The sequence below is a fragment of the Benincasa hispida genome, chromosome 1 (genome assembly GCF_027475165.1).
Source record: "Benincasa hispida cultivar pf3 chromosome 1, pf3_genome.v1.1, whole genome shotgun sequence".
Taxonomy (NCBI): domain Eukaryota; kingdom Viridiplantae; phylum Streptophyta; class Magnoliopsida; order Cucurbitales; family Cucurbitaceae; genus Benincasa; species Benincasa hispida.
The window spans coordinates 54,567,291-54,591,676 of record NC_143478.1 but is presented as its reverse complement, the minus strand read 5'-3'; the positions used below and the strand labels follow the sequence as shown (position 1 = coordinate 54,591,676).

Genomic DNA, 24,386 nt, shown 5'->3' with positions numbered 1-24,386 from the left:
ATAATTACTATTAATGTGTTACTCATTTTTAAGTTAATTTGAATTAGATCTAGAGTAAAATAAAGTTACGTTGTAGAAATAAAAATAGCAGAAGCCTGTGTTTGTGGCCAAGTATTTATACTATTATACAATATATAGAATAACTTTTTAGCATTTACAATGCTGATGATCTTTTTGTTTTCTTATTTTGAAATTTTAAGTTTATTTCTCTCCATTTCTTATATAACTTTTTATCTTTTATATATATATATATAGTTGAATAGTTAACCAAATTTTAAAAACAAAAATAAAATTTTCAAAAACTATTTTTTTTAGCTTTCAAAATTTATTTGATTTTTTAAAATATTGGTATAAAGTAGATGATAAAGCAGAAATTTAGAGTTGCAAGGGTTTATTGATAAATTTATTTTTTTAAAAACTAAAAATAAAAAAAATAATAAAAAGCCAAACGGACTTTGACTTTTTTCTTTTTCTTGAAAATTTAAGTTTACAATTACTACTTTCATCAATTGATTTATTTATTTCGTTGTCTTCATTTAAAGAGTTTTAAAATCTAAGCCGGATTTTGAAAACTTGAAAAAAAAATTGTTTTAAAAATTAGTATTTGTTTTTAGAATTTAGCTTAGAATTTAGGGTTTATTTGAAAATAAAAATTTGAAAACAAGAGATCCAATAAAAATAGAGTTGCATTTCATATTTTCATATATGTGTTTGGTAGTATATTCAGAATTTGGATTTTAATTTAAACAATTGTTAAAAATGTGTTTAATACTATATTTATAAATCATAAAACTAATTGTAATTATGACAAAATATTAGTTGACAATAAACTATCATTAATTTATTTATGAACTTGTTTTATGTTAAAATGTATGATTATTATCTTGCATATTATATAATTTATAATACATTATATAATACATATTTTAATTCTTTAAAAAAATGAATTGAACTTATAACATGATATATTATATTTCTAAATATTTTTATATTTATTTAATATAATGCTGCATTTTAAAATTTAAAATTTAAACCCTAGATACAACTAAGACAATAAAAAAAGTTGTTTTTAGAATTCGATAATTAGAAAGCAATTTTCCAAAATAAATTATTTACAAACGCGTATTTACTAAACTCAACGAATCAAAAACCATAAAAGAGAATCAAAATTGTCAACCAAACCATAAAATTTTGAGAAAAGTAATGTTATCTCAGTGACTTTTGTATTCAATCTTGTGATCAGTATATAGAAGAATAAAATAGATTAAGATATGATATAAAGAATAATATTCTCTTTCAACGCTATCTTTTGCTCGTATCTTTTTTATTTGAACTCCGATTCAAGATGCATTAAAATTGTCTCTTCAAGCTCTATGCTATAAATACTTTGTAACACAAAAATAATCTGTAAATAAACGTTTATTATCATCAAAACATATGATATGATTGAAGCTTATAAAGATAACACGGCCTATTAGATTAGTCTATTGAATATTAATTAATTGATTATTTAAAATATATATATGTATATTTTATATTTTCTTAATGATATATTATTAAAACTTATTAAATTTTTAGTTTTTATTTTAAATTTATTCAAATTTATTTTGTATATTTATAAATTCTTTTTTACAAAATTGTTAATGGTATAAAATTCTAATTAGTATTTAACATTTTACAAATTTTTATATTAACTAAAAACTTTGATGTATCTAATTATATTTTTAAAAAATAATATAAAAGTTTATTTTTTTCATATATAAAATATAATATATGAAAAACTATACGTACATATATCTGGACTTATCCAATGATAAGTTCATTAGGTCGGCCCTATGGGAAGATACAAATATGGCTCAAACGAGCTAATCTATGGGTCAACCCATTTGCAAAATGATGATCTATATTCAAATTTAATTAATAAATGAGTTGGTCCGGACTATGTCGTAACACTCGAGTTGCAGAGGGATATATGAGTAAATCGAGATTATATTTGAATGAGAGAAATCTTGAGGATATGAAATTGTCTTCAATCTTGGAAGCAATTTAAGAAAAGCAAAGATAATGTTGTCCAAGCCATTGGATGTCGAATTTGGATTTCGAATCTTTATCTATATTTTGGAAGCATTATTAATGCATCATCTTGAATTGAGTCTGACTAGACTTGGGTCAACATTTAGACTCCATGGCCATTAATGAGGCTGGATCATAATCACAAGAATGAATCAACAATATAATTAGCACCCATTTATACATATTTTGTCATATTATACTTTTCATATAAATATAGTCGAATCACTGGCTCACATAACTTTATTGTTATGGTGTCTTATGTGTAAAAAGTTATCGATATTATGCCTTAAATTCATCGTTTGTAAATAAATAAATAATTTATTAATTATTAATAAAATAATTTGTTATTTTATATCGTGTCTTAAATTTGGATAATCATATCCAATAAAAGAAGTCTTGAGGTTATTGGTATGAGATTTGAACAATATATATTTGACATACAATGAATTATGTTCAAGTTATAATCTAAAGGGTTTATATAGTAGATGGGTAAGATCGAGTGTCTTATTCTGGTAATACTATGTACTTTGGATTACAAACGATGTAATCCAAATCAATCATATGGAGACATGGGAGTGAGGATATCTCATACAAAGAATTTGTATAAGATTGGACCATGAAATAATTAATCTCTCTTTGTAACCTCGTTAATGAAAAGACCAATGCTTCACGAGATGATCATATGTAACTAGATCTTAATCCTAAGTGAGTTAGGAACTCCTGGTTGTGAAGGCTAGTCCTTTGATTTGCTTGGGTAAGAGTGGCTCGAGTTATCGACTCAATAAGTCTATCATTTTGGGGACTTTACTAAATAGGGAGCTAGTAACGTAATTTCACAAGATGAAATCCACTTCTTCCCATATAAGGTAAGTAGATGAGTAGTTCCCTTGTAGATTTTGCAACTTGAACAATGGGGCCTAACCCTCTCATTGGCCCAAGAGAGACTTGGTTTATGGTTAGACCATTGTTCATTAGGGGTTCAATGGTACTTAAGGATATAGAGGCAATTACAGGAGTAAAACAAACATTTGACCTAGCTATAATTACGAACAACTTGTAAATAATCGACTTACGTATAATGGTTATATCCATAGATGCAACATGTCCTAAAGTGCATAAGAGTGCGACTATGGGTCTATAGCAGTTTTAGTTAATAAATGTTGATTAATTAATTAAAGAGTTTAATTAATTAATTTTTAATCATTGGAGCTTATAATATATAGGTCCATTAGCTATCTTTGTTAGCTCATAACGGATCAACAAGGACTAAAGTTTTTTGAAAGAATAATTTAAATTGTTCAAATTAGCTTAAGGAAACATGTCTTAATTGAATATGATATGATAAATATACAAATATAACATATATAGGTACATTATTATATATAGTTAATTATAAATATGATTTATAATTAAAACTATCTATTATGGGAGAATAGTATTCGAATGTGATTCAAATATTAAATTAATATAAATAGGAGTTATATTAAAACTATAGGTTATGAAAGAGATATACACTTTGAATATAGTTCGAATTTTTTATTGAATTAAATATAAGATATTTATTTATTTATTTATTTATTTAATTAATATATGATAATTAATTAATTTTTTAAATTAAATAACTCCCCTTAATGAAGGAGGAGTGAGGAGGTGGTGAAGGGTTTGGAATACCCCGAAGTGAATGCAATTGACTGTCATTATGTCCCATTTTCGTTTTACAGAACATGAAATATAGAGGGACGAAAAACTTTGATAAACAAAACTAATTAAGCATGTATATTCTACGATGAAGATAGAGAGGAAAAAGAGAAAAATGAGAAACTCACTCTTAAAGTATACCGTCTTCTCGCTTCCTCTCCCGTTCACATTACGAACACGAATTTCACTTTCTTGATCTCTCGAACTCGGCAACACGAACAACAACAATTGCTAAAAAAGAACACCACCACAAAACCTCCTTGTTATTCTCAAAGATGAGAATCGATAGAGAATGTGTGGGCTTCTATATCTTAATTTTGGTGCAGGGAGGATGTGTTTATGAGAGAAGAATTTCCACTAAGAATTTTTGTAGAGAGATAGATGATGAAGATGAAGCGGATCTCACTCTCTCCTGCCTTTTCATGTATATTAGAGGTTAGGGAAAATAACTTCCCACTCTTTATTAAAAATAACTCCTTTAAGGAGTTATTGATTTTAAATTCAAAATTTAAAATCAATTTTAATTTAATTATATTAACTAACTAATATAATTAAACTATATATTATATCTCATATAATATATATATATAACCTATAGTTTATTATATACATATAATATAACCTATAGTTTATTATACTCTCATATAACCTATAGTATTAATATGAATCATATTCATATTAATTTTAACCTATAGTTATAAAAACTTTTATATTATAATGTATCATATACATTATATTAATTATATCTTATATAATTAATTCTATTTAATTAATTTGAACAATTCAATTTAATCCAAAATTAATTTGATTCTCATTAATCCTTATTGAGCTAACAAGAGGACCTTATGGACTTATAGATTGAAGCTCTAATGATACTTGATTAATTTATTAAACTATTTAATTAAATTAGTCAATCTTCATTAATTGTCAATCACTCCACTAAAGATCAACCACTACACTCTTCGCACTATGGATATATTTTTGTGTCCATTGGATATAACTATTCAATAGTGCGTTGACCCTTCACAAATTGCTCGTAAGTACCGTTGGGTCAAAATTACCGTTTTATCCCTGTATTATATCTAATTCTTTAAGTACTACTGATCCCTCTAATGAACAATTAATTATAGTCCAACTATAACTGAACACCTTTTAGGCCAGGAGAGGGTGTGACACCACATTGTTCAAGTCCTGGAATTAACCCTTAAATGAACAATTTATCTACTTACCCTAACAATAGGGAATGAGCGAATTTCTTCTTGTGTAGTTATGTTCCCAACTCCCCAATCAAACGAATCCCCAAAATGGTAGGCTTATTTAGTCAGCGAATTTGGCCACTCTCACCCATACAAATCAAAGGACCGTCTCATAGGGAGGAGTTCATAACTCACTCCGAATTAAGGTCAAGTCACCTATGGTCATCCTAGTGAAATGTAAGTATCTTCTAGCAACGATGTTATAAAGAGAGACTATTTATTTCGTGTTCCAATTTTATAAAAAAAAACCCTTTGTACAGGATACCTCCACTCACATATCTCTACATGAATGATCAAGATCAAATCATTTGTAGCACTCTACAACAACTGTAGTATCTACAGAACGAGTCGTATCCATAGTGTCACAAGAATAAGGTACCCAACCTTATCTATCCATGATAGATCATCCAGGTTATCACTTAAACATGATCCACTCGTATGTCTCCACATACATGTTAGATCTTAGTTTATTGGTTTTGGGCTTAAGACAAATAAATGTCAAATAAAATACAACTTATTTTATTAGATAAATAATAAGTTTGTGTAAATACAATTACAAACTACAAGATCACGAAATTTAGGGCATCAACCCCAAAAAATGGATGGTTAACTACTCTTTTACGATAAAATACACAAACGTGTTTTGTGAAGAAAGAGGTTGATTTTTTTTTTTCAAGTCACAAAAACTCTTTGTAATTCTCTCAACAATTTTTCTATAGAGAAAGGTTCTCTACCTAAAAATTCTTTCTTTCTTCTTTATTCCTTTTCATACTTTCAAGTTGATTCCCACAAATCAGTCTTTACCAAGAGATATAGTAAGGAAGACATTTTGGAGGCATCCTTATTGAAGGGGAGATCAATTGTTAGAGGAAATTTGAAAAAGATTTACGGTAAGAAAATGCTTCAAAGGTAAATTCTCCAATTTTAATCTATGCTTAACCCAAATGATTCACAACATGTTGGTGTCTATTAATTCTTATTTTTCTGTATTTTTCATCTTCCTTCTGCTGGGGATTCGATTCCATAAAAAATAAGAAAGAATCTATAGGCCATGCCCTCTTCTGGTGCCCTAGAACTAGAGAAATTTGGCATTCTTCTCTTTCTTTTGGAGGTTGATTTGCCTACTAAAAATATATGAATTGTTTTGATATTTGGTTGAAATTAGTTAGTTCGTCTTAATGATGATGAGATGGCTAAAGTTTACATCACAACATGGACGATTTGGGACGATAGAAATAAATTCATTCATTCACTCAAAATAGATTCCTTCTATTGATCACTGTTGTGAATGGATCTTGGATTATGCAAATGTATAGTGTTAGAGTTGTGCCAATAGAGCATAATAGTTTTAAATCCATTATCTCTTTGAAATTTGGTTATAGCATTTGGGTAGTGCATATCATTCGAGTGTTGATGTTGCTTGCTCTTCTATATGAATATGACCAGGTTTGATAGGGTTATTGGTATGGTGTTGAGGAACATTTTGGCCACTCTAAGTAGGTTCGATGAGTTGTTTTCAAGTGTGTTGGGTGCAAAAGCTAGTGCAATTTATGAGGGTCTTAGGTTGGCTGCTAGAATGGGACTCACATATCTTCTTGTCTTCTTTGACTCATTGTCTACTATTCAAATGCTTGGGGAACCTTAGATCATTATCTGTAAGTGGTTAATCATGTAGCTGATATCAGATATATTCCACCTTCATTTCGGTCAGTGACATTTCAACATGTGCAAAGATCTCATAATCTTGTGACACATTTCTGGACTCGAGAGGGCTATTCGGGTATGAGACTTTTACGACTTAATTCTTTTCCATCCGAGTTGTCACAATTGTACTTGTGTGATGTGTCCTTATTATGTGACAATATTGCCACCTTATTTTTCCTTTTGGTTTTCTATATATTAAAACAACAACAACAGTAGTAGTAATAAGATATCTCTTATCCATACATTCACTAGTGAACTTAATTTTAATTATAAGTTTAGTTTTTAAACTTTAAAATTTGTATCTATTTGATCCTTAAACTTTCAAATGTCTTTAAGCTTTCGATTTTGTACCTAATAAATCTTTAAACGTTAGATTTTAAGTCTAATAAATCAACAAACTCGTACTTTATTTAACTTACTATTAGTAACAATAAGACAAGTTTCTCCCACTTCATAGAGGATCCTTTCCCTTTGTGGCTTGAGTAAGCTTTGTTTTTCCATTGTTTTTTTTTTAAAAAAAAGAAAAAAGTAGAAGAGAGAGAAGAAGAAGAAGAAGGAATTGTTTCTTTCATATCTAATAAAACCATGAATGAAAAACATTTTGAAGAGATTTGACCGCCCCTAAACCATCTTGAATGGCAAATAAATTAAAGATGATACAAAGGAAGACATTGGAAATAGGAAAATATATATTAGGTAGAAAAAGGGAAAGAAAGAACATTTAATAAAAATGAATGGAAAAGAGGGTTACAATATCTGACAAAACTTTCCCTTCAATGAGTTCCTCAATGCACATAGAAAGAAGTTTCCAAGTTCCAAGCTTCAACAATCAACTACTCACTTTTCCCTTCTTATCCAATTCTCTACTCTATGAAATAAATACCATATTTACTTCCACTCTTCTTCTTCTTTCCCTTTCTTTACCCTACCAACCCTACTAAATTAATACTACTACATCTATTCTTTTCCTTGTCTTCAAATTTATGTTCAACCCCCTATAGAATGTCCTTTGATTGAGTGATCTCAAAATATAACTTTGAATAAATGATTCAACCAAAAACTATGAGAGTTGTATTTTATGTTTTTACTCCTTTAGAACATATGTTTGGCAATAAATTTAAGAACTGAAATCCAATTAAAAAGTTTTTTCAAGATACTTTTGACAATTGCAAATCCGGTTCATCAAGATAGAAGGAGAAGTAGAAACGATAAATATATAGGATCGACATAGCAACCTTAGAGGGGTGAATAGAGTTTATTTAAATTAATGAAATTTTTTTTATAATGTGGGTCCAATTAAATAAATTAAGACATTTTTTGCTAGCAAATTGTTTAAAATAAAAAAATTCATGCAAATAATTTCACTTCGAAATAAAACAAGAACTTAACAATCATACGTTAAAGCACCTTATTTAATTCTATTTAACAACTACTAATCGAAATACATTAATATAAACAATTAATTTCAATAACAAAATTTGCAACTAATTTCAAGCAATAAAATATAGGAAAAAAATATATATTTTTGGTCCTTAGGTTTAGATCTAGTTTCTATTTAGTTCCTAGGTTTCAAAATGTTTAGTCCTTAAGTTTTAAACTTGGTTTCAATTTTATCCCTAGGTTTCAAAGATGTTACAACTTTTGACATCTGAGTTTTGTTTCAAGTTGGTCCCGAGATTTCAAAGATTTATACTTTTAACATCAAATTTTCACTAAATATTCATTTCTGGTCTTGATGTTAATAAATTTAAGATAAAAATGAATAATTATAATGAATTAAGTTTCACTATTTTCATCACTTTTAAAACTAAATTTAAAATTTCACTTCATAATCATTACAAATTAATAAAGAGACGTTGACGTCAATTATTGAAAGTGGGTATTTAATGAAAAATTGAGGTTAAAAATGTAAAATCTTGAAATCCAGGAATCAAATTGAAACAAAACTAAAATCTAAATGGTAAAATTCCAACATTTTGAAACTTAGGGACTAAACTAAAACTAAACTCAAAACTTAAGGAATAAATGTGTAACATTTTGAAATTTAGGGACCATATAAAAACTAAGTTCAAAACCTAAGGACTAAAAAGATATTTTCCTAAAATATACTAACAAATCAATTTCAAAACTAAATAGGAGATATATAAAAATTGACACCGAGAATTTTATAGTAGCTCGACACAATCTGACCTACATCAACTTCTCAAGCTTCTCTTGGGTATGTTACTCAAACTTAACTATTTCAACAAATTAGAGGTGAATTGTTACAACATTCTTTTTTCGGTGCAAGATCAAATTCGATCATTTCCATGATTGAGGTTCAAATTGTTAAAACACCTTGTTATCGATTCAAGAGGAATTCTTTACAATAGATTTGGAAATGAAGAACAAAATGAGAAAACTCTTTCAAAGAGTATATTACAAATTATAGCACTCAAGAAACCAATCTTCTCAATACAATATCTTTCTCTCAAAAATAAGATGAAGAGAAAAAAATTGTAAAAATATGAAAAAGTTGGAATTTTGGAGAAGAATGGGAGTTTAAAGAGAGAAAAAAGTTGTTGAAAACAACATTTAATTTGGATAATTAGATGTTAGTAAAAGAAGGTTGAATGGTTGTGATTAAAAGAAAAAAACTACTATGATATAAAATATATTTTTTTTTCTTATTCAACTAGTTCTTAGACACAAATATATATATATATATATATATATATAATAAATCATATTTTCTTAAAAAATCCAACAAAAAGAAAAGTCTACCATGTGTCACTTTTCTATTGCTTCATATATCATCTTACGATTGGAACCACTTTGATGAATAAGCCACACATCATCACCTATTTACCTTGAGTCTTTTTTTCGTTAAATTTATTCGGCTACAACTTTTCCATTTGAGTTCTGATTGGAGTGATTCAAATTTCATTGGAATCGTTATTATGAACATTAGATAATACACACTTTCAAAATACTAAAATTGTTGGTGAATAAGAGTAGATTTGTTATCATTAAAATATTAATTAGTTAATTAATTTAAGATTAAATGTCAAAAAGTCAACAAAATAATATGACGTGAACGAGATAGAAGAGTAATATTTTAGGGTTTTTTTTTATGTCCTTTATTTCTTCTTCATTTATTTTTTTATTCTCTTTTTTCCATTTAGCTAATTTTACAATATATTTAAATATAATGTTATTGTAATATTCTCTATTATTCATTTATTATTTTTAAATATTTTTTATATTTAAAAACGTCGTTTTTTCAATTACTAGATATTTAATACAATTAAAAATAAAATAAAATAGAAACAATATTTAAATTAAATTAAACTGTAAGTACACAACTCATTCCAAATTAAAATAAAAAAGTATTTTTTTTCCAATCAGTAAATATTTTATACAAAATAGACAAAATAGACAAAATAGAAATTATGACATATTGGTTTAAATAAAGCTTGAAATAAGGTGTGTAATCAAATGGTCCAAATTATAATGTTGTTGTTAATAGATCATTATTATGAAAATTAAAAAATAGAAAACAAATAATTTTATTTATTTAAACTAAAGTTTGAAATGAATTGGGTAATCAAATTTATCCACAAATCAAAATGAAGAATATATATTTTTAAAATAACTAGATAATTAATCTAAAAAGTTTGTTAAACTAAAGTTTGAAATTAAGTGGGTAATTAAATGAAGTAAATAACAATAAAAAATAATTTTTAATATTAAATAATTTTAAAATATGTATTTTTTTATTTTAATAAAAAAAAATTAAAATTTTAAGTAATCAAATACATTCAAATCATACTAAATAGTAACATTTTTGTAATTAGTAGATCATTGATGCAAAGTTAAAATAATAATAATAATGATTTTTAAATTAATAATTGAAATTAAGTGGGTAATCAAATGATGAAACTAACCATTTTAAAAATATAAAACATAATATTTTTAGTTAGTAGATTATTGCTATGGTTTTTTTTATAAAGAAAATAGAACAAAATATTTTGGTTTAAATTAAAGTTTGAAATGAAGTGAATTATCAAATGCACAAATGCATCCTGTCGAACGTTCATTGACTGTTTGATTGAAGCTTTAAATTATCAACTTGGTTGCTAGTTCTTCCATTGAAATGCCTAATTGTGTCATTTGAAATAAAGGCCTGATGTGGCTTTAATCCCAACCGTAGATCTTCATTTGAAAAACTAAAGATGTTATCATTTTACTCAATATTGCCCAAAATATAAAAATCACATTGCTATCACCACAGATCCATTTTAGAAAATTAATTTGGACAATTCGTAAATCCATTTGGAAATATAGACAATTGTGGAAAGTGCTCAAGATTTGAAAGATTGGATAAGATTTGATATAAGATTTAGGAAATACTACTTGAAAAATATGAAATAATTAGTATTAGATTTGGAAAGATTACATAATATTTGAAAAAATTATGTGAATTTTGGTGTTCATCCTGTACACAATTTCACCAAGAAAGTCCAAAATAATCAATAGTTTGGACATAAGATGAAAAAGATTTTTTTTTATTGAGATCTTGGTGTCGATCTCAGTCGGGAAGAACTAAGAAAAACTATTTCAACGAGTTCTAAAAAGTATGCTATGTAACGACCCAACTCCCTAGGACTCAAGCTAGGCCGTTACTATATACATGCATGCATATAATTTAAAATGATACATTTTCATAGCGAAATAAATGCTAAATAAATAAAGTCAAATAAAATATTTTCATTAAAACTAAATAAAAGTCAAATAACAGGGTATCCATAAATCATAATTAGAAATTTAATAAGTCTAGAAAACTGTAAAAGTTTGGAAACGATTAGTAATAAGTAAGTTTCAAATGGTCCTTATTCCGCTTGTCATAGATGAAAGAAATCTAAACATCATGAGTGGAAGCATAAAAATGGTCTTAGTGACTCGATCACGGATTCCGCTTGTCATTCCCCAGTGCGTCCTTATTCTTACCTGAAACATAAACATGAGAAAGGGTGAGTATAAAAATACAACCCCACTGCTCTAGTCCTCATGGGACACATACATACATGAAAAACTTATTTCTATCCTACTATAGTTAAGTATGTCTACTACCTCTTGTAAGTCCCGTATGACCCACAATCTTTGGTGCATCTCAAGGAACATACTCTCTAGTGAATCCCGAAGGAAACACAATCTCTGGTAAATCCCAAAGGAAACACAATCTCTTACGTACACATGGTTATGCATACACCTCTTTCGTATACACATAGCCCATTTAATGTGTACCTCTTTCATACACATGGTTACGTATACACCTCTTTCGTATACACATAGCCTACTGAATATGTACCTCTTTCATACCCCCTGGTTATGTATACACCTCTTTCGTATACACATAATCCACTAAGTGTGTACCTCTTTCGTATACCCCATATCCTCTCTATAAATGTAGGGATGCATACCTCTTTCGTACACATGGTTATGTATACACCTCTTTCGTATACACATAACCCACTGAGCGTGCACCTCTTACGTACGCCCTAGTACTCTCTAGGTATGTATCACTTTCATACACACCAGTCCTAGTACATCTCTTTCATGTACTAGCGCCATTGGACATGGATCACTTTCATACAGTCACATAATCTGAAAAGGAAAAGAGATTGCATTTAACTTCATATTACATATAATATTCACATAATCATGAGTCCTCTAAAATCTCCTGATCAAGGTCCTGTTAATTAACCTCAACATATGTAATTAATCTAGTGTTAATGGATCTACTCTAGTACATCACTTTCATGCACTAAACTATGTAAACAATCAAGTATTCGAGATTTCATAATATATAGTACAGTCTACACATTCTCATAATAAATCGCGTAACTATATGAATCAGCAAATGTCGAATCCTCAACTAACTTTAAGACATCCCAGTAGGAGTGCCACTTAACTTATATTTAAGGGTCATGCTCAATCATCCTTTTAATAAACTCATAAAATTCTAAATCATGCTCATACATTAAAATACTTCAAACATATTCTCACATGCTCATATTGTTGGGATTGGTGTCCTAATTCTCCCGGAGTCTCGTTGTTTTGTAAAGATACACATTGTTTAATGAATAAAATAATTGTTATTTAATTCTGGCATTTACTCATATCCAATAAACAAAACTCTTTGGTTATCTTATGTGAACTTAAACATGTATATGTGATATACAAGTGGATCATGCCTTAAGTGATAAACTAAATAGGTCTGTAGTATAAGGATTAAGATGAGATATCTGATCCTGGTGACACTATGGATACGGCCCGCTTTGTAGATGTTTGCAAGTGTTGTAAACTACTACAGATGGTAGATCCTGACCATTCATGTGGAGACGTGCGAGCAGGGGTATCATATATAAAGAGTTTGTATAAGACTTGTACCACGAGATTATTAGACTCTGTATATAACAACGTTGATACTAGAGACTTACATCTCACCTAAACGACCGTAGGTGACACGACAATCCTGAGTATTTTGGGAGTTCCCACCTTTGAGGGCGGTCCTTTGATTAGTATGGTGAGAGTGGCCAGATTGCCAACTCAACATGCCTACCTTTTTGGGGATTTGTCTAATCTGGGAGCTGGGAACTCAATCCACAAGATGGAATTCACTCCTTTCCCGAAGCAGGGATAAGTAGAGAGATTGCTCCCTTAAGGACTGATTCTGGGCTTGAACATAGTGGCCACAACTTCTCTTTGGAAGAGAAGACTCAGTCATATTAGGACTATGACTTATGTTCATTAGAGGGATCAGTGGTACTTAAGGAGATAGATGTAACTATAGGGACATAACGGTTATTGACCCAGCTGTACTTACGAGCGATCTGTGAAGGGTTGTCATACTGTTGATTGGTTAAGATGAACATATAAGATATTTATGGTAAGGAGAGTTCAGCTGTCGGTTTTTAGTGGAGTGCTTGGCAGTTAATAGATAGTGGATCATGTGACTAAAAAGTTTAGTCAGTTATTCACATACCGTTGGAGCTTTAAGCTATAGGTCCATAAAGTCCCTTTGGTAGCTCAATGGATTCAGTTGAGGGTCAGTTCTTGGTGTTGATTTGAAATGTTCAAATTGACAAAAGGTATTTTGATTATATATGATATAATCAGGATGATGTATGAGATACATCTAGTGCAGGATTGATGTAAATGAGATTTACATTAAGTACCATGGAATAGAAAAAGAACTATAGTTTATATGTTTCATGAGATGAAATATTAAAACTATAGGTTATAAACATAGTATGATAAGTTGGTTATCATTTATATTTATAATAATATTAATTATTGGATAATTAATTCTTTTTCTTTAATAACCAGGTGAGTGGGTGGTTATTGGAATCATTATAACCGTGAGTTTAAAAGAAAAGTAGTTTTCCTATTTTGAAAATAAGTTTTTACAAAAGGTTGAAAAAGTTTTTGAGATTTCTCTCTCGGTGAAAAAAGGGATCTCACGATAGTCGTCAAGTAAATATGGATTTACTAAACGACAGCTGGACGAGCTAAACAATCATGCAGTGGCGAGCTAAACAATCGTCCAGTATTTATTGAACGATCACATAGTTTTACTAGACGATCACTTGCCTTAAGTAAACGACCTGTAGAGTCTGTAGGTGACAGACCGAGCTAAACAATGAGCTAAACGATCTCATAGCTTTTGCTAGACGATCGCTTAGCTTTATCTAAACGATTGGGCATCGACTTATACGATTGGTCACCGCCATCTCCCACTTGCTCAATTGTGTACGCGATCGGTATTTCCTCCTTCGTCTACCTCATACCAAGTCCAAACAGAGCCCACCCTCTGGATTCTCACACCGAGAATACCAAGGTAGCCTTGTTGGTGGTGTCAGAATCAACTCGACACCGTCGAGGTTTTCTAGAGGCCGTTCGTATTGCTAAAGAGTTCGTGATCGAGGCGATCGTTGAGGACGAGCGCGAAGTGTTCGTGCTGTGTTCGTTGCGGTGTTGCGGTCATGTAGATCGCGCATTCAAGGTTATTGTTGTTCGAGCGAGAGTGCGCAACGGTGCGTGGAGACGCTTCTTCGATTGTTCGTGCAGTTTGCTCTTTGTGCATTTGTATTTTTCATGCTGTAATTTCTGTATGGATTGTGTAATCATTTGTTTGAAGTCGACTGTAAATGTTCTGTTCATTTATGATTGTGATTTAGAATAATCTTTTTCCGCTGCTCATGGAAATCTCAAATCTGATTTCCTTCAATTGGTATCTGAGTCAGATTCTTTGATATTCCAAATTATAGATCTGAATTGAATGCATTTTTCAGTCAAGATGGATTTCTACATTTGTGATTAACCATTTTCTGCATTTGTGGATGAATATGATGAACGTTTTGGGTTTAAATTTCCTTTTTGTTAAAACTTTCGGTATTATAAAGTGTTAATTGTAAGGGCCCCTATGTTTTTGGGCGAAATTAACATCGAAATCAAGTCTGTAATTCAAAAAGTTTGAGTTCATCGAGTCATTCATGATGAAGCTTCTGTGCATGGCTATGCGGATCTCAACGAAGAAGAAGACCAAGCGTTAGTCAGATCATGTAACCTCAAATAAATGATCGTAGGGATTTTACTAAGCGATCGTTTAGTAGTTCTTTCTAGACGACCGTGTAGTATTTTCTAAACGATCGTTTAGCTAATGTTAAGCGATGGGGTAAATCGTTTACCATATCGCTAGCATTGGTTGCGTGATCGCGTAGGCGCTGGAAATAGATGATCGTAGTGGGAGCATGCGATGCTCGTCGTTTAGTAGAAGGTGCGCGCTAGTCGATCGTGTAGTTAGCAAGCTTCATCGCTTAGTAACTACCCATGCGATCGTGCGTATGCGATACGGAGGCGCTAGCTAAGCGATCACTTAGGTGATGGTGCTTCGCGGCATCATAGTCGCTTAGACGATTGCGGAAGGTAGGCATTATGCGGAGTGCGCTAAGCGATCGTGTGCTTCAAGCTTCATCGCTTAGTAAAGGTACACAATCATGTAGTAATAGCTAAACGGTTGTTTGGATTTTTTCTAGACGATCGTATAGTAAATGTTAAACGATCGTTTCGTTCTGGGAGCGCTGGTAAATGATAGAGAAAAGTGTTTGTTTTATCGTGTAAACGATCACGAGATGCTTAGTACACGATGGATGGTTGGAGAAGCGATGCTTTTCCCGAGCGGTTCAAGACTCGGTTCGCCTGTTTCAACCGGTGACTCCTTGTCTTTGTAATAGTTATCTTTCCTTTTGTGTTTTTAAGGCAATTTCATCCAGTTCATCAACTTTTATTGCTTATACATGTGATGTATGGTACTTATTTGTCAAAGTATTTGTCATATAGTTAAAACCTACCTTAGGTTGTTCAATTATTCATGCATCATGTATTATAAATGTTATAATATTGCATGAAGAAATTACTTGAAAGCATGAGCATGCATCATGAAATATAAGAGTTATATTTTGCATGTAGTGTGCATTATCATGCATCATTCTTTTATTATAAGTGTTATAGTCTAAAGGTGAATGGAAACATGTTTTGCTTGTTTCATTGCTATTTTGTATAAGTGTTATATAAAAGAAGTAGCAATGAATGGACAATGCATTGAGCATGACACTTAGGCTGTTTATAAGCTTATGAATGCCTTGTATGTGTTAGCTTAGCATTGTGGTTGGTTTCCATTTATAAGTGTTATAAAGGAAATTAGACCTAAAATCAATAATTCAGAGTTGCATGCGTACTTAGGGTGAACTCAAGTTTTTTAAAAGGGTTTTAAAATTAGATTGAGATAGACCTAAGTTCAAGTGGTTCTAAAGAGTTTAGTAACCTAGATTACTCTTTTCAAATCGGTTTAATAGAATTAAATTGGTTGAATAAAAGATTAAATTTGTTGTAAACCTATCTATAAGGGACCTTTTGTCTAAGGCGGGTTCTGGCTAGGCTGGGGTTCTTAAGTTGACGGAAACGTAACACCCCTACCTAGGAACCTACCTGGAAAGGTGAATTAGATAGATTTTCAACAAGCATGCGACAATTTAGTCAAAGACTCTGTTAAAGAGTTTAATGGATGATGATCAAAAGTTATTTCATTATCCAAGGTAACAGTTACTCTTGGGAAAACCTAAAAGTTACTTAGTTAAAACCGTTAGCCGTGTTTTTTCTAAGTAAGCTAAATCCTAGGTTATAAAATACTCAGTGGGAAGAAGAGGCGTATTAGATATGTCTATGATTCTACTCACGTTTCTCTCTGTATGTTCACACCGTGAGATTCATGCTTGGCCTCATGATGCCCAGGATGCATCCCCCCTTCGGATGGTATTTGCATGAGTCTATATCAAGGTGAACGGAGAGAGTGTTTATAGTAAGTGGGTGAAGGGTGTGTGTCAACACGTCCTATGGTCTCTGTCATTGGTTCACACCGTGAGATCATTATATACGCCCTCGTGTCACCTTCGAAGCGTCCCCCTTCGGATGGGTTTTGTGCAGTTGGTCAATATCAAGGTGAACTCCAGAAATGGATAGGGTCGCTTTAGGTTTTTCCCCAATTGGATTTTTTCCCTTTGGATTGGCCTTTTGGGACGGACCTATAGGGCTTAAAATGGCGGGTCACACTTACGAGAGATTGTTAAGTAAGTTAATGATCTCTTGGCCAAATCAATAATGGCTAGTCGTTATAGAAGCAAGAGTTGTTCTGGTATTAATGACTGGTTGAGAACTTCTCAATTCAGAGGAGGGATAATTGACCTCCCTTCGACGGTTTTTGTCCTAAACCTTTGAAGCGTCATTGAGAAACTAGATGTCACACGGGGTTCATGTTAGTTTTGCTAAAACCTTATTGGATGTTGTTTTATTTTACAACGGGTATTTGCTTAAAACCTACATAGGTCAATGTGTTTTTCTTTTTAGCAACTCGTTAGTATTTCCGTTTAAATCTTTTAAAAATGACCGATTATTTACAGTGGAAAGAATCGTGTGAAACGAATTTCATGGCAAACGATCTCCATCCCACTATTAATCATGAAATTAAAAGTTTATAAAGTTATCCAATGCCCTTAAAAATTCAAATACATACATTAGACCAATAAATATAATACTTTTTAGAGAAGACATCAAACCCAAACTTAAAAGTTTATATCCGTTTGATTATAATGATTTAGTTTTTTTGTTTCTTATTTCTAAAAATTAATTAATTTATAAACACTACTTCAATCTATATGTTTATATATTTTGTTATCTATTTTTTATTAATGTATTAAAAATTTGGGTAAATTTTTTAAAACTAAAAAATGTATGTCCATATTGATAATCGTTTGGTTCCAATTTTTCGTTTTTAAAAATTAAGCCTATAAATGCTACTTTCACTCATAAATTTCTATGTTTTGTAATGATTCTCTACTAATGTTTTCAAAAAGCATAGTAAAATCTTGAAAACTAAATTAGAAAGAAAAAAATCAGAAAGTTATTTAGAATTTCACCATAAATTCTTTTTTTTTTTTAAGAAATATGAAAACCATAATTAAAAATTTTATTGAGAAAATAAGCATAATTTTTTTAAAAAAAAAATCACGAAACTAAAAATAATATATTTTTTATATATTTTTATTCTCCCTAGATTGAAAAAAAAAATGTCAACAAAGACTCGGATATAGTTAGTTTGTCAGAATATTAAACAATAATCAATACTTAGAAAATAAGATAGATTTATGAATTGATATAGTTATGAACTTAAAAATTAGTTTCTTATCAAATAATCAATTGGAATTGCAACCCTCAGTTGTGTATTGTTTGGTGGATCATGTTCAATGTTTGTATTTTGATCATTAAGTCATTGTGAAGTCACATTGGTATCGAAGGGAAGGTTTGTTAGAGATTTGTTGAGTCATATACAATATTATTTTTCGTAGCATATTTTCTTTCCTTATCTAGAAATATTTTTTTTGTCTCATATTTTCCTTGTTCGAGTCACAACTTATTATTTTGAAATAGAAATTTTGTTTCTTCTCTTGGCCACAGTTTTTAAAGATAGAATAATAGTTTTCTTTTAGAGTCGTTGCATTTTCTTGATAATCGAATTGATTAGCTATATTTTTCTAAAATGGATTTGATTAGTTATATTTAAAAAAATACATGGAAATTTTAGCCATCTACACCAAATTCCCCCTTCTATACATGTTCATACATAAAAGAAGCGCATTTGGACAACTACAAAGTTGGTAACGCTAAATTAGCAAGGTGCTAACTTAACCATAGCCAAGCAAACACGATAAGTCTCATATTCATCATCTTTTCTAAAGCTCCAAATTTGAATATGTTGTCCACTTTTTAATCCCGTTTCCTCCACCAACGAATTCCACTGTGTCGTCAAACAGTACACATCTCCACTTCCAATCTTCCACTTCTTCAAACAAATCATTCTTTCTTCAACATCATCTATAATCACCGTATTTATCCCCTTCTTGTTTTGGTTTTCCACTTCGCTCAAGAGCTTCCTCTCCTCCTCTGTTGTAAAATCAAACAACAGTTTCTTTATCGGCATGGACAAACGGCCATGGTTTTTGTTTAAATCAGTGTCTTCAAGTTGTTTCTGAATCACCAGCCTAATTTCATACCCACCCATCTCCACGATCCGATCTCTCAATGCTGCTGGCATCTCAGGAATCGATGGATACTTGCTTTGTTTTGCCTTCTTCTTCCTCTGTTTCCTCGTTGCAGTCATCGGCGTCGGCGTCAGAGGACTCTTCCTTTTGTGGGTGTTGTTGCTAATTTTTTCAGGGTTAACATCAGAAACAGAGTTTACCATCTCTATTAGTATTGCCGCAGCCTCCAGCATAGTCAGGGGGAGTTCGGATTCAGTCTCGGGTTGTTGTTTTTTTTGCGGCGCCGGAAGATCCCCTTCTTTTTCGAGGTATGTAAATATTCTGAAGCCTTCAATCGCCGTCCCCGTTCCCATTGTTATTTCTCTTAAAACATAGAAAGCTTGAAATTAAAACGGCGGGAGATGATTAATGGATGTTTAGTTATGGGAGTAGAATAACTCTGTCGGAGTTCAATCTCAGATTTATCTCCGGAAACCAAAACTTAATAGGAAATTAATTTCTAATTTGGTTTCATTTCCTTTTACAACTCAGATTGTTACCGTTAGGTTGAGATATAATTTAGGAAAATATTAGAAAATCTTTGGCCGGAATATTTTTCCATAAATGCTCCGATTCGCCCAGCTCCGGTCAAACTTCGGTCAAATTCTTCTCTCTAAGATTTTCACTTACTGGCATCACTGCATTCTTTTTTTAACGAAATTATATTTTGATCCCCAATATTTCTCTATATTCTTGTTTGACACCCAGAATTCGCAGCGGAGTTTCTTGTTTTGTCTTGTTTTGTTTTTTTGTTTTTTAAAAAAATATCTTTCCTCTTCGGAGTGGGTGAAGAAAGGAACCGGAAATGCATTCTCAAAAATTAATTATACAGACAAAATTTAATTTAAAACTCTCATATATGAATAATTGTAGGAATAATTTGATGCGTTTGAACTATTTTTATACTCTTTTTTTTTATCAATAATTAAGTAATTAATATGAAAACTAATTTTATTTTAGAGGGTTAATGGTTCTTTAATGAGGAATTCACCATTTAAACAAAAAGCTATAATAGAAAACTAAGTCTTTAATGAGGAATTGTATATTGAAATTTTTTAAATTACGGTATGGAGTTTTATTTATTAAACGAAATATCTTTGTGAATTTATGTTTCTATTTTTCTTCTTTTTGTTGAGTTCAATGTTGAGGCTGAGTTGTCAAATGTTGAGTATGGGAGTAATTTCTAAGTACATGAACACATTTTGTAATTGGTATATAAAATTTAAGTTACATTGTTTTCTATTGTAAAAAAAGATACATTGGTTTTTTTAGTATTCGTATTTCGATTGTAATTTTAGTTTAAGTTATATAAAAAATTTGAAATTTAATAACTAAATTAAAACAAAAGATAAAATAAAATTTAGGGCAAAGAAGATATTTCATCCTAATAGTTTTCTAATGCAAGTATTGGTTCAAATTTTCGTTTACTTTATTTTCCCATTTTCCCCCATTTTTTCCCACTAAAAGCAAAATATTAAAGTTCAATTACTTGCACTTGGGGGGTGAGAGGAAATATTGCGGTGATCACTATGATCTTGAGTATATTATCATTCACCGATTATTCCCTAATTTTGTACATAGAAGTATTAATGATGTGGTCATAGGGACTAAAACTAACCTAATGTTTATTTTGGGTCAACTTTATAATGTTTGTCCAGTGGAGGTTTGGATTAGCAAGATTACGGATGGATAATATTAGATGCACCTATCTCTATGTTTTCTCCTTTCATTACTCACACGAAAAAAAATATTTCAAAAAAATAAATAAGAATAGTTTGCCATATGTGACATTATGATAGGACAATTTAGTAGGATGCATAAAGGTATGTGCTCTCAAGAATGCGCTTAACTATTTTTCTCATGAGAATTTTAGGTATTTGATAGATTTATGTTGTGTTCAATGGGATCATTCATAAATCCACAGGAAAAAAATACTCGATTTTCACGGATCATAGAATCAGAGAGACTTTCGCATTTCGTAAATTCACTATGTAATTAGGATAATTATTTTTTAAAAAATATTTTTTTATTAATTATTTTATTTATTTATTTTTGTTTGTTACTGTTAGGGTGAGATATAATTTAGGAAAATATTAGAAAATCTTTGGTCGGAATCTTTTTCCATAAATGATCTGATTCGCCAGCTCCGGTCAAACTTCGCTCAAATTCTTCTCTAAAATTTTCACTTACGAAGGAAAGAGAGCTCTCGAGAGGTCATCGCAGTGTGTCACTCATCGTGTACTTCCACTAGGCGATCGTGTAGTAAAGCTCAGCGATCGTGTAGCACTTGGTAGACGATCGTATAGTAAAAGGTAGGCGATCGTCTAATTGTAATAGCTAAGAGATCGTATAGGAGTTTGTGGCCGATCGCAGAGGATTTAGTAAGCGATCGTTTAGTCATACTAAGCGATCGTGGAGAGATTGTAAACGTTCGTTTAGCGTCTCGTAAGTTACCGATTAATCTTGTTTGATTCCTATCGTCTAATAAAGAAGTTGTTCATCGTTCACTTGTTCTTTCCGGAAGTTTGCACCTATTTTTACGTTAATAAAGAATTACAAAACGATCACATAGTAATTTTACTAAACGATTATGTGCGATCGTGTATAATTACTAAACGATCGCATTGTAATTTACTAAACGATTGTGTGCGATCGTGTATAATTACTAAACAATTCTTTAATTTCCTTTAGGTTGAGGTTTCTTCTTTAATTTTCGGACCTCTTCTTCAAATTTTGACCTCTTCCGTTAATTTCCTTTAGGTCGAGAGTCAAACCCTTGACCTCTTCTTTAATTTCCTTTAGGTCGAGGGTTGAACCCTCGTCCTCTTCTCAATTTCCTTTCTTTAATTTTCCATAGGTCGAGGGTTGAACCATCGACAAAATATTTTACACAAAATCCCCCTCGAAAACTCTAAAACAACCTTAGATTTCTAAATAGTTTCAGAACCACTATATAAATATACAAAATAAATTTAATAAAAACTAAAAATGTTGTAAAGTGCTATAAATGATCTAATACTGATCATTTGTGAGCAGGGGTATCCTATACAAAGAGTTTGTATAAGACCGAACCACGAAATGATTAGTCTTTTTATATAAAAATTCTCAAGAATAAGAAAACAAACTTGTCCTACTTTAGAACATGAGGTTGTCTAGCCTTTGTAAGGATTCCTGACCCAAAAAGGAGAAAATTGGCTAGTAGAGTTTACGAGTGTGTCTTTATAGGTTATGCTTTAAATAGTAAAGCCTATAGGTTCTATGATCTAGTGAACTAAGTGATCATTGAGTCAAATGATGCCGACTTCTTTGAAGATATGTTTCCTTTTAAATCAAGGAATAGTGGGGGCTCTAGTTCAAGTGGTATAAACCTAGCTAGAAATCCCAACCCTAGAGAGGAAACTGATCCAGAACCTAGAAGAAGCAAAATAGCTAGAACCACCAAAGATTTCGAAAATGACTTCTTGACCTACAATGTAGAAGAAGACCCTAAAGATCTAAGAGTTGCCCTGTCCTTAGTAGATGCCAACCTATGGCAAGAAGCCATAAATGATGAGATGGAGTCACTTGAGTCACATAGGACTTGACACTTAGTAGATCTACCCTCAGGATATAAGGCAATAGGGTGCAAATGGATCTTAAGAATGAAACTTTGACCTGATGGGACTGTCGACAAATTTAAAGCCAGGTTAGTAGCGAAGGGCTTTAGACAGAAATAAAACATAGATTTCTTTGACACCTTCTCCCCTGTCACTAGAATTACCTCTATCCGTGTCTTGTTCTTCTCACTGCCCTTTATACCCTTGTAGTACATCAAATGGATGTAAAAACCGCTTTCCTAAACGGTGAACTTAAAGAAGAGATTTACTTGGAACAACCTGAGGGTTTTGTTGTCTATGGTCAAGAAAATAAGGTGTGTAAATTAGACAAATCTCTCTATGGACTAAAACAAGCTCCTAAGCAATGGCATGAAAAATTTGACAACCTTATCCTATCTAAAGTCAAGGTCAATGAAAGTGACAAATGCATCTACCAAAAGTTTGAAAATAACCTCTACACTATCTTGTGCCTATATGTAGATGATTTATTGATTTTTGGGTCGAACTTGCACGTCATAAATGATGTAAAATCAATATTGAGTGTGAACTTCGACATGAAAGACTTAGGAAAAGCTAGTGTAATCTTAGGCATAAAAGTAAATAGGTCTGGAAAGGAAATTTCTTTCGATCAATCTCACTATATAGAAAATATTCTAAAGAAATAGAATTACTTTGAGTGTAAACCAGCCTGTACTTCTTATGACCCTAGTGTCAAGTTGTTCAAGAACACTGGTGACAGTGTTAATCAATCTGAGTATGCGAGCATCATAGGCAGTCTTAGATATGCTGCCGATTGTACTAGGCCTGACATAGCTTATGCTGTAGGACTACTTTGCAGGTTTACAAGTAGACCTAGTAAAGAGCATTGGAATGCTATAGAAAAGGTCATGAGATACTTAAAGAAAACCCAAAACATAGGACTACATGATCAAAAGTTTCCCGTTGTCCTGGAAGGGTTCATCGATGCTGATTGAAACTCTCTTTCGGATGATTCAAAGGCTACAAGTGGTTATATCTTTAATATAGCTGGCGGAGCTGTCTCTTGGAAGTCCAAGAAATGGACTATTTTAGCCCAATCTACGATGGAGTCAGAAATGATAACACTAGCGACAACTAGTGAAGATGCAGGTTGACTTAGAAGTCTGCTAACAAAGATTCCCTTATGGGAAAAGTCGGTACCAACCATATTGATCCATTGCGATAGTACTACAGCAATCGCAAAAATTCAGAGCCATTACTACAACGAAAAGAGACGTCAAATACGTCGTAAGCACAGTACCATTAGAGAGTTTCTCACTACTGGTGCAGTTAGATTGGATCACATACAGACTGATGAAAATTTGGTAGATCCTTTGACGAAAGGATTGGCTAGATAAAAAGTT

At 31.2% G+C, this 24,386-nt stretch overlaps 1 protein-coding gene across 1 annotated transcript; it reads right to left on the bottom strand.

Moving 5' to 3' along the window:
* Positions 1 to 18,990: 18,990 nt before the first annotated feature.
* On the bottom strand, positions 18,991 to 22,319 carry LOC120091525 (B3 domain-containing protein At2g31420-like). The gene has a single exon (XM_039049604.2). The coding sequence runs from the start codon at positions 19,720 to 19,722 to the stop codon at positions 18,997 to 18,999; it is 726 nt and encodes a 241-aa protein (XP_038905532.2). The 5' UTR covers positions 19,723 to 22,319; the 3' UTR covers positions 18,991 to 18,996.
* Positions 22,320 to 24,386: the final 2,067 nt, after the last annotated feature.